Source organism: Macrobrachium rosenbergii, chromosome 35 (genome assembly GCF_040412425.1).
Source record: "Macrobrachium rosenbergii isolate ZJJX-2024 chromosome 35, ASM4041242v1, whole genome shotgun sequence".
Taxonomy (NCBI): domain Eukaryota; kingdom Metazoa; phylum Arthropoda; class Malacostraca; order Decapoda; family Palaemonidae; genus Macrobrachium; species Macrobrachium rosenbergii.
Window position 1 is genome coordinate 2,604,684 of NC_089775.1, and position 11,320 is coordinate 2,616,003.

The 11,320-nt window shown below is 42.7% G+C and overlaps 2 protein-coding genes across 2 annotated transcripts in view; both read right to left on the reverse strand.

The window, feature by feature from the left end:
* Positions 1-403: 403 nt before the first annotated feature.
* Positions 404-6,791, reverse strand: LOC136856327 (phospholipase ABHD3-like). Its single transcript, XM_067134083.1, has 7 exons — positions 6,601-6,791; positions 4,441-4,607; positions 3,769-3,979; positions 3,113-3,225; positions 2,774-3,008; positions 1,889-2,054; positions 404-1,135 (listed from the first exon to the last, which is right to left on the reverse strand). Exons 1-7 carry the CDS (start codon positions 6,736-6,738, stop codon positions 921-923), a joined length of 1,245 nt encoding a protein of 414 aa, XP_066990184.1. The 5' UTR covers positions 6,739-6,791; the 3' UTR covers positions 404-920.
* Positions 6,792-7,439: 648 nt separating this feature from the next.
* LOC136856328 (protein ABHD1-like) overlaps positions 7,440-11,320 on the reverse strand; it is a 5,169-nt gene continuing 1,288 nt past the window's right edge. The window contains exons 2-7 of the mRNA XM_067134084.1: positions 10,930-11,096; positions 10,042-10,270; positions 9,729-9,841; positions 9,061-9,298; positions 8,796-8,961; positions 7,440-8,440 (exon numbers count right to left, since the gene is read on the reverse strand). Coding sequence (XP_066990185.1) covers positions 8,241-8,440; positions 8,796-8,961; positions 9,061-9,298; positions 9,729-9,841; positions 10,042-10,270; positions 10,930-11,096 — 1,113 coding nt within the window. The 3' untranslated portion in view covers positions 7,440-8,240. The remainder of the gene's footprint in view (positions 8,441-8,795; positions 8,962-9,060; positions 9,299-9,728; positions 9,842-10,041; positions 10,271-10,929; positions 11,097-11,320) is intronic.

An 11,320-nucleotide genomic window follows, 5' to 3' on the forward strand; every position in this document is an offset into this window, starting at 1 on the left:
AGAGAGAATTGTCAAAGATAAACAAATACAATCATCGACAGAGTAAATGAACTATTTTTTGTAAAAATTGGCATTTTCACCAATCTTGAACTTCTGGAGTTCCAACAGATCAATTTCACACACCTATTTTGGACACCGGGCTGGATTCTTAGCTCTTAAAATGGTCCTTTTGTATTCTGTAACTCACAGATACTGAAGTTTATCAGAAACTTCAGATATTCCACTTCAGATCTCTTGCTTATGAAACAGCCACATCTCTCTTCCATGACTGGTATACCTTTGAAGGACCCCCTATCTATTATTTAGCTGTTAATGCAATTCTACAAGAATTCTGGACTTACAACACTATTGTACACAGAGTTATGTCTTCTCATTGATAGTTAGGTTAATAAAACTAAATAACTGTGCCTGTAAATCATTTTATACATTAACATCACAGAATCTGTTTCCTCAAGTTTTACAGAAAGTGTCACAGACTGTTCTGTGTTCAGTGAAACATGGAAATATCGACATAAGACGTCTGGGATGTCCTTAAACTTAAGTATAATGCACATTCGTGTCTCATTTCAAGACATTTCTTCTTGTTGAACCACATAACCAGCGTCGTCAGTAGGTCAAACGCACCTGAATGGAAATTGGCAAGATTTGGGGCTGCTCTGGGGGCGAGAAGCCTTGCTGGCATAAGACACTGACTTGATCTAAGAAATAGTGATATTGAGAGCAAGTTTCATGTAGACAATCAAAAGGACGGTATTACAAACGCACAACACACAAACGCAAAAGCACCACTGGGCTTTTTCACCTGTTCGTCACAGCCAAGCAACATATGCATTGTCCACCTACGCGCTCTCTCCATAGGCCTAGCGCGTAAACACGGAGAGACGGAAACACCACAAGCGTTCTCGTTTCCACAGCCTTTGTCAGACTGACTGCTGAACAAACTGGTTACCCTCCTGCCTAATCTCCTCCATCTTGTCCAGATTCGAGAAGACGCCACTAACGTACTGTCTGAGGAGCCTGTCCCCGTAGAAGGTCGTGTACGGAAAGAGTCCCTCCAGAAATCCAACATGGCCGCCGCGCGATGTCACGACCAGAGCCACGTGGCTGGACTGATTGGCCCTGTCTATGGGAATGCCTGAAAATAGAGAATGTTGGTGATGACAAGCTGGAAAAGAGAAGTAATGTTTAGTATACGTAAGGTATTTAACGGCAGCTTAGATAAATGACAGATAAAAGTTAACACTGGAAAATAATACAATAGTGTTTTAACTCCAAGGTTCTAGAAGGCTGGTGGATGCTACCCTAGTCCCATCAGTGGACTGGTATGTAATGCAGCATCCCTGGTGTAAGGACTGGCCATCTCAAACCTCTCTCAAGTTAACTGTAATCTAATAGTTTGGGTAATGACACAATTTACACTAGAGCAAGAGGCAAAACATTAAGTAGCATTCCCTTGGAGTTTATCATGAATCTCACTGGTTTCCACTAGCCACTGGAGTCCCACGCCTCATTTGGACCAAAAACTTCAAAGACAGAGGCAATTAACATTGATCCTACACTCAGACCATCCCTTTGCACCCAGTCTTGAGACTCCCTGCTGAGGAAGAGATTGGGGTGCCCAGGTTTTTGGGTTGTGTTTGATAGATCCAAGTCTGGGCTTAAGTGCCAGTGGTATAAATCCATCTGAATAGCCAGTGTATTAATTATTTAGGCAAATAAATAATGCAGTATGTGAAATATTAAAACAGGGATGATGTAAAATCATTTGACAATTACTAGTCATAACATATACCAAGGTCAGCGCATTGACACCACTGGCTCATAAGAATCATCCGTGGCTATCTGAGGATGGGAAAAGGAAAAAGTTATATCAAAAGAAGGTTCTTGCCTTTCTTGGGCAGGAAAGGGTCATCGGCTGATGTCAGGCAGAGGAAGGGGACCCTGATTTTGTGGAGTTTGTCGTCCAGGGACGCCGCCTTGTAGTACTCCTCGGCTCCGGGGAACCCGAAGTTGAGGGAGGTGAACCTGTCGTCGAATTCTCTCAGTGTTTTGCTCTGAGGATAAAGAAATGAAGAAATAAATAAATAAATAAATAAATAAGCTGGAGTTGTTTTTGCTTTTATGCGTTCGGAATGCTTTTACTCGTAGCGTTCACGTCTGAATCGCTCACGGTTACGTTACTGACACGAAAGCATCCGTGCATTCGCCCATCAAGATCCAGATAACTTAATCAATCAAACAGCCAGAAAATTGAAACACATTAACCAAACAAACAAAAGATTAGTAGAAATCAAGTAGGAATCGAAAATAATAAGTGAAAGAAGAGAGGTAACACAGCCAGCCATCTTGAATCAAGAAGAAGAGTTGCCATTTGATCTGACATTTGAGACTGGCTTCACGTTTCCCTGGATCATAAAGACTTTTCTCTGGATTATTTCTAAATGGTTTCATCCTGATGTTGTTATTTATCTCAATACTATTATTATAATTATAATTATTTTTCAGAAGTTGAACCCTATTCATATGGAACAAGCCCACCAAAGGGGCCACTGCCTTAAAATCCAAGCATCCAAAATATGGTGTCCATTTGAAGGAAGTAACAGAATATAATGGAAAATACAAATAATATGATGACATGGTGTTCATAATGAATACCATATTCTTTGGAAGCTTGAATTTCAAGTCAGTGGCCCCTTTGGTGGGCTTGCTCCATATGAATAGGGTTCAACTTCAGAATATTAATAATGATAAATAATAATTATTTCCTCCCCACCTTCATGAGGTGATCAAACTTCCAAGGGAAGTCCCCCTCCAGCTGCTTCCTGAAGGTGCAGAAGAGCCTTCTCATGGCCATGGTGAGGCTCTGGTTGATGAGGAGGTTGAACACGGGCTTCTCCAGGCTCTCCGAGGCCACGAAAAGGTTCCAGGGGACCGAGTACACTAGAGCTGCCACGAGGTAACGCGAAGCCGCCTCTCCCCGGTTGACCAGAAAGTTGCCGAGGACCATCCTGGAACGAGGGTGGAAGTGAGTCCTCGAGGACGTCAGGGACAATGGACAATGACTTTGATGGTAGGAATATGTCCTTATATATCATGAGTACATTTTTCTTACCCTCCTAGGGATATCCCGTTCGCCAGGATAGGAGCCTCGGGGTACAAGGAATGGATGTGCTCCAAGGCCTCCTCAAGGTCGTCGCTGTTGGCTCCGCAGTAGGTCCTGGGCGTCTGGAGGGAATAGAATGGGAAAGTGAGTCCCTGTGGGAGGTTATTGCCTGCTGCGTGGTTTACGCGGTCCACAGCAGGCAGTCTTGATAGTTCATCTGCAATTTTATCTCTCGGTGTTCTGTTTAAACTGATTCAGATAGCAATAACAACAATAACATGTGCTGGGCAAGGCATGAGGCTTGCAACCTCATTCCAAAGAATCAGAGTTTAGAAACTTGCAACCCTAGGGGCGTTATGTACCATCTCCAAGGAGCTATGAGTAAGATGCCTATCTTCATTGTACAGATCTATGTAAGAACCAGAGTTGAGAAGAAAGCTAGCCCTGGATTGGGCGACAGCAAGGTTATGTAAGTGGAGTTAATTTCCCACAATCTAGACTAGTTAAACACAGAAAAATGAAATATACAGATTCACAACGTGTGCCAATAGCATCACGGCCTTTGGAGGGGCCTAGACTCAGCCGTACGACCAAAACCGACTCTTTGAGCAGTGAACTGGGACCCAAGATTGATAGAGTACTTTATTAATCCTGGCAAGGCCAACCTTAAGCTCTGTCCTTCCCATCCCGCGGTGGTTGAAGATGACGCAGCAGACGTCCAGGTCTCGCAGGTTGTGGAGGTAACCCTTGACGTACTGGCTCTGGGACGTCCCTGTGAGACCTGGTAGGACGAGAAGGATCGGCTGGTCCTTCCTGCTAGGCTTGCTTGTCCAGTCTAGGGAGATTATGCCTCCATCTTTAAGGGAGAGTGTCTCTCTAGGTGGGTGGGAAAGGAGATTATTAGTTTCACTTACAGTTAAACCTCAACTTGATGGATTCTGTACTTATGGTCACTGTCACTATTTTTGCTTGGTTACCACTTTCATACATCATACACCTTTAAATAAATCTCTTAAACTGATTATTAAGTGGAAATTACAGGTTAGTCTAGGTTTGGGGACTATATGAAATTGCTGTTAGATGTAAGATACCTATTAAAAATCTGCTAGTTCAGGCTACGATATAGACTCTTTGTTGCTTGAAGGACCCTGTTGCTTATCTGGAAGCCAAACACCCAGAGTGTCTGTTAATTTGAAGTTTATAAAGAACAACCATGGCAAAATATTAACCTGCAAATGTAGCTAGTCATTGAAATCACACCCAGCGTAGCTTAACTTTGAAGGAACTCCCCTTCAGAGCATAACTCTGCTCTGACAAGAGGACACGACGCAACTGACCTTTGGTACTGGACCCGGGGCATCTTCGTCCTGATGGAGAACGCAACGACCGTCTGCAGGCGTCCGTCCAAGCACCAAGGGGTGGGCCAGAAGCACTCGTGAATCAAGGGCAGGCGCTCCGTCAGGAAGTCTCTCCACGCTCCTTGTCTGCATGCTAGCAAAGGTTTCTGGGGGCAAGAGAGGGATGCCTGGAATCAGGGATAGTAACAAGCAACTTTTGATCAGATGATTCAAGAAGGTGGAGGCCTTTTGTTGATGTGTTGTGCATTGATAGATTCATGTTGCTCTATAACTTCTGAAAGTTGAAGGAAAAATTAGACCTATATAACCTGGACACCAACAGTGAATTAGGAATCTCCCAGCTAGATCCTTGGCAAGCAGGAGCCCTAAAGGAACTGTACCCCCAATCAGGAACACCCCCTGGGCACAGACGCCCCATAAGGAGGGGTAACCCCCTCAGAATTAGATCCATCAAACCTCTTCTCCGCTAGATCTTCTTACAGAGCAGAATAGGATTATCTCACAGCGAAGCAAAATTATTACCTATAATGAACATCAATATCAGCACTGGAAGTTTTGGACATATCAATGACCTTTCAATTCCTCTCAGATGACGATAAAAAAAATGAATTTCAGACGAAAAATCCATTCGCAAGATTGTGAAAGGCAACCGTGCAATTGATTTCAACCAGAATTGCTTCAGAGAACGCTTGTGTCATGATATATATACACTATATATCTATCTATCTATCCATATATATATAATATATACTGTATATATATACATATATGTATATGCTTCATCATTTGGTACTTAAGCATAGTCTTGTCAAATTTAAAAGAAAAAATAATTTAAAAAGAAAAAATATTAGACGCGTGGTGTTCATCTATACAAAAGCAATGAAGCAACACTGACTACAGAGAGAGAGAGAGAGAGAGAGAGAGAGAGAGAGAGAGAGACGGGATGATTTATATTTCCTAACTGCGATGCTCTGCAATCCTTCACGCAACTTCGATTTCTGCGCGCGCGCGCCCGTGAGAAAAGTGTGAAAGATTTCGTGACAATCAGTTTTTTTTTAGAATGCCTTCATCGATTACAGGAGTGAGCAGTTTTGATGTGCATGTTTGAAGGACGAGAGAGAGAGAGAGAGAGAGAGAGAGAGAGAGAGAGAGAGAGAGAGAGACATGTGACAAGTGGCGTTGTTGTTCGTTCAGCAAACAAGGCTGACTGACCTTCGCTCTCAATAACTATAGGCTTCCGATTCGCTTTAAATAAAGGCTAAACTTTAAAGAAAATTGTCTTTATTAATGGAAACTATCATAATTTTACTTTTGGCGTAAGGTTTTGCGCATTAGAAATATATTTATATATATATTTTTTCATTAAGTTTGACAGTTAAAGTTAACTGCGCCAGCATCTGGGTTGCATCATGGCGCGTTCGGTTTAACAAGATTGGTAAAATTCACTTTTAAATTTTACTTTAAACGTTTTTTACTCGTTTTAAAGTACATTAAATGTATTATAGTAAATTAATAAACTTATATAAATCACTATTTATGTATTATAATAACGCAATATACGTTTTAAATAGCTTTTCACATTTGCGTAACTCAATATCAACACCGAACGTAACTTTGCTAAGCAGGAAGTACGCGCAGATAAAGTTGCCAGTTAGCTTATAAAAGCTCGCTAGCATAAGAGCCCTCAGATACGAATTATTCACCTTTTTTTATCTTTACTGGGCTGAAATTATATCATTCACCCGGTATTCTTTCCTACCTAGATGGAGGGACAGGTACAAAAACAATGCCTCAGGTAGAACATGGACAAAGACGTACCGTTGACATTGCCAGATGTTATTTTTTAATTTTATTTTTGATTTTATGGAAATTATTCTAGTTTTTGCGCCAAAGTTATACCTGTATATTACGTATTTCACAGCAGTTCTTTTTGTATTTTACAGCAGTTCTTTTTGCAACTGTCCGTTTACCTAACGGGGAAATTAATTATATATTTTATAAAGCGACTCAACAGAATTATTTTGATATAATAACGAAAATAGAAAGATGATTAGATAAGATATGGAACTATGATTTTAAATGGCTTCGCAGCACGCCTGCGCATCGTAGATTCGACACCACAGACCTGCTGTCACCTACCTCCACGACGAAGTTGACGTAGTATAACAAGTAGCAGATGACCACAGCGAATGCGACGCCCATGAAGGAGCCTTCCACGGGTATGGCCAGCCAATCCAGAAAGGAATCGGAGAGCGTGAAGCTTGAATTCACTGACATGGTCACTGATCGAGCGCCTTTTTGGCGCGCCCTCACCACACGACGAGCAGACTGATAGTGAGACTGAGTCTTGTGGGACTCTCTCTCTCTCTCTCTCTCTCTCTCTCTCTCTCTCTCTCTCAGCACACACAACTGCCTTACAGAGCGATTAAAAAGGGGAAAAAGATCGCATCTTTTTGTACCTGTCTTTGGTTTTCAATGGTCGGCCCCTTTGTGACGTCACGTTTCACAGGTGGTGTACTTACGTCAGGTCCTCTTTCAATTCCTGATTGGATTCCGTCTCATTTGCGTCATTTGTGGGTTGATTAATCGACCGTGGAGGTCGATTTCTGTTTCCTAATATCGGCAGTTATGACTTCGACCACTGACAGATGGTCTTTGTCTGTCAGTTCTTAGGGAGTTGTGTTTCGACAGAGGTCTTTCATCTGCAATTGATTCCTGATTCCCCGTCGAATTTCTCCAAATTTCCAGGGTCCTTTTCCCCCAGACTGTTTGACTGTGGAACAGCCTCCCTATTCAGTCTATTTATCAATTCATTAACTTATTTTTTCTTTCTTTATTTCCATTTGAGCAATATTTTTTGGAAGCTTGAATTTCAAGTCAGTGGCCCCTCTGGTATAATAATATAATAATAATTAATTTGTATATTTTTTATTGGAAATAAACTCCAGGATTTGAGTTCAAACGAAACACAACAAATATTTACACTTTTTTTTTATTCAAATACAACTTTGTTCCCTCCAAAAAAAATAGCTCACACTAGACCTAACCAAGTCATACAATCTACAATCTTTCTGTTTCTCAGAAAACAGACTCTCTCTCTGTTAGTCTGGGCTTCACCGTTCTCCTCTCAGTCTTAAACCAGAAGTCTGAGAGACTTTAGAAGTCTCGAAAGGTCCTGAAAAACCTTCTCCCTTCTAAGTCTTTCCTGGTATGCCTGAGCCTAGACTTGATGGGGGGTTTCTCAGAGTTAAAGGTCTGCAAACTATATAACAGCAATAAATAGAGTTTGAAGGACAATATTATGGTAGATTATTAACTATAAATAAGTGATAACAGACAAAAATCAACAATATGAAACAAAATATGTCAGGACTGATGTCAGTCTAGTGTAAGCCAAAAGGCTTTAGCACATAAGCTCACAATCTGTGTTCATATATATTTTAAAACTGTACCGTACAAGTAACAAATGAAAATTACAGACTGTTTTGTCGTCAGTCTCACTGACTATAAACAAATGGATAAACATTTCTCGAGAGACTGAACAGGCGAACTTTCAGGCTCGGCACAGGTTTAGGACTAAGGCCTATACCAGGTTTCTCTGTCTTCTGACTAGAATAATTATCAATAAATGTGGATTTTTTACCATAAATTGATAACTTTCAGGCCAGTTTTATTCCCTTGAATCATCATACAAAACCCCCTTCCTCATTGCAGCACATATTAAGACTGAAAACTGTCTCTAATTCAGCCTGAAATCATCAACGTCATCATCGCAGCCTCTAGTACCAACGGCTGCCATCTTGAAATCCCCTGATTTTGTCCAGATTCGACAGGACGCCTTCGGCGAATTCGCCGAAGACCCGGTCGCTGTAGTACCTCCTGTAGGGGAAGAGGCCCTCCATGAAGCCCACGTGCCCCCCGCGGGACGTGACCACGAGGGCGACGTGGCTGGAGCACTTTGCCTTGGAGACTGGTATCCCTGAAAGAGAAGAAGAGTTGATAATGGCGTCCCGTCCAATTGCTTTCGGAACGAGTTTGATTCCATATTATTGCGATGCTACGACTTATATGCCTATGTGGGTGTCTGTGTATGTGTGTGTGGGTATGTGTGAGGCTGTATGTGTAATTATACATGTGTGTAGACGTTGTTAGATGAGATATATACGTTTGACGTCCCGATTTATCTGGGCGTCCCTTCCAATTCATACGCCATTTTGAATGGGATGAGATTGATGAGCAGTGTTTTATATGCATTTCTGCTTAGAGAGAGAGAGAGAGAGAGAGAGAGAGAGAGAGAGAGAGAGAGAGAGAGAGAGAGAGAGAGAGATAGAAACCTCTGAGCGGCTGGAAAAAGTCGTCCTCAGCGTTTAAACAGAGCAGAGGAACCCTAATCTTGTGCAACCGGTCGTCCAACGAAGCCGCTCGGTAATAGTCATCCACGTCCCTGAATCCGAAGTTCAGCGCCGTGAAGTTATTGTCGAAGTCCCGGATTAATTCGCTCTGTAAAAGAAAAGAAGTTCAATCGACACAAACACGGCGGGGACATCCCAAATAACCCGACCAAAACAGACCCAAAAAGAACCCAACCAACCAACCGACCTTCATGACGCGGTCGTACCGCCACGGATGATCGTCGCCGCCGAGATTCGCTCTGTACTTGTCGTAAACGGCGCACAGCGACTTGGTGATCCTGCGGTTGATGGCCAGGTTCAGACCTGGGGTCTCCAGGCTCTCGGTGGCCGTGAAGAGGTTCCAGGGTACCGAAAATACCAGGGCGGCTGTCAGGAATTGGGCGGCTTTCTCGCCCCGGGTGGCCAGGTAGTTCGTGATCCAGATTCTGTTGGGGTGGGAAGTATTTGAATAAAAACCAATATCCTGTGGGTTTGTGGGAGTTTGAGGGGCGGAGATTGGTATAGAGGTCATGCACATACACAAACATACGCACACACATACACACACACGCGTATATATTCAAAATTGGTATATAATCATGTGAAACTTATCATAGACCTAAAAAGTATCACGTTGCCAATCTATACCCATCAACTTCTTCTTTGGAAACTTTTTCTATCTTCCTGGAAGAATACCTGTCATTTTCTGACCTGTCTACGGGGAAAGGTCACAAGAGGTCATAAGGAGAAACAGCAAGAGACTAAGAGAGAGAAAGAGAGAGAGAGAGAGATAGAGAAAGTGAGAGAGACTCACAAATATGGCGCCACGAGAAAGCTCTCGTAGATGGATAAAGCTATTAATTTGTCTCCTCTTACCCTCCTAGTGATATCCCAGTGGCCACGACGGGCGAATTGGGGTACAGCGACTTGATGTGACCCAAGACCTCCTCCAAGTCGTCGCTATTCGCTTTGCAGAAGGTCCTGGTGGTCTGAGAAGAAGAAGATTGTGTGTGAGAATTCGTTTTGGGAGTCAATTTTCTGAATGTATCTCACTGTAGCCGTTTTCATTCGCCGAAATTGAGCCCAGTTTTGTCAGGAATGGTACGATATATCAGCAGTGGTAAGGAAAGCTGAGAGAGAGAGAGAGAGAGAGAGAGAGAGAGAGAGGGAGGGAGAGAAAGAGACAAACCTTCAACTCGTTACCGGCCATCCCACGATAGTTCATGACAACGCAGCTAGCTTCAGTCGCCCCAATCCTGTTGATAAATCCTTTGATATATCCACTCTGGGATGTCCCTGTGAGCCCCGGCAGGAAGATTAGGATTGGTCGGGAGTCCTTCGCGTCCTTGGGAGGAGGAGGCGGCCTGCGCAGCCAGTCGAGGGATATGGTCCCACCATCCTTGAGGTCAAACAGTTCCCTGAGGTGGACAAAGAATTAGGCAAGGTCGTCCACTTTTCCATAGGACGAGTTGGTCCAGATTCCTTCAGGCTCGATTTTGTGTGTTTGTGCGTTTTGTGTGTGTGTGTGTTTGTGTTTGTTTATGTTTGTAAACAAACGTAAGGGCTCCTGCAACTGTCCTTGAGGCAAGGGCTGCCTTGCCTAAGGCCGAATATTATGAGAATTGCTAATTTTGCATGCAAAACTGTTCTTCTTGTGAAGGAAAACTTGCCATTTTGAGAAAGCAGCTTTAGAAGCAGTTTCTAAAACAGGAATTGTTTTGAGTCAATGAGAAAACTAAAGTGAGAATAAAACCAGTCGTTTTGAGAGCTACTAAAGGCCATATATGAACCCCCCAAAATTAACAGAGATATATTTTGAGTGAAACAAAAGACTGTGGAGTTATAAAGGGGGCCATTTGTCACCTAAATTTCGGAAAGTGGAAACAGATTTTGATAGTCAGGAAAGTCCACATACATAATGGATAAATTACAACCTACAATCCATAAAAACAATTCATAATAAATATTCTGTCATAAAAAAACACTGACAAATAATTATCAATGTTCCTTACAAAATAAAATAATAGCATGACTACCGCAAAGCCCTTTTGTCTATAAAGACGCCATTTTAGCGTACCTCTCGTAAGCGATGTCCGGTAGCAGCCCGCGAATGAGGCACCCGAACAGACTCTGGAGGCGCCCGTCGACACACCAGGGCGTGGGGTAATAGTTCTCCTGTAGGATAGGCATCTCCTTCAGGAGGAACCCTTTCCAGGGGCCATCCTTGCACACCAGGGTAGGACGCTGGGGGAACGAGAATATATTTAGACTGTAGGAGTTGGAAAGACGTATCGCACCGTTTCTTCGGGATGGTTTGGAAATGTTGGGAGAATGGGAGACTCACGGGGAAGAGGGGAGGCACTAGGAAGCTTTCTGCATTGGTGTTTCATCCTTAAATCAGAAATAACAGGAAAAATATGGAAAAATTCACTAGATTTGGCCCATGAATGAATTAACTACTCTTATAT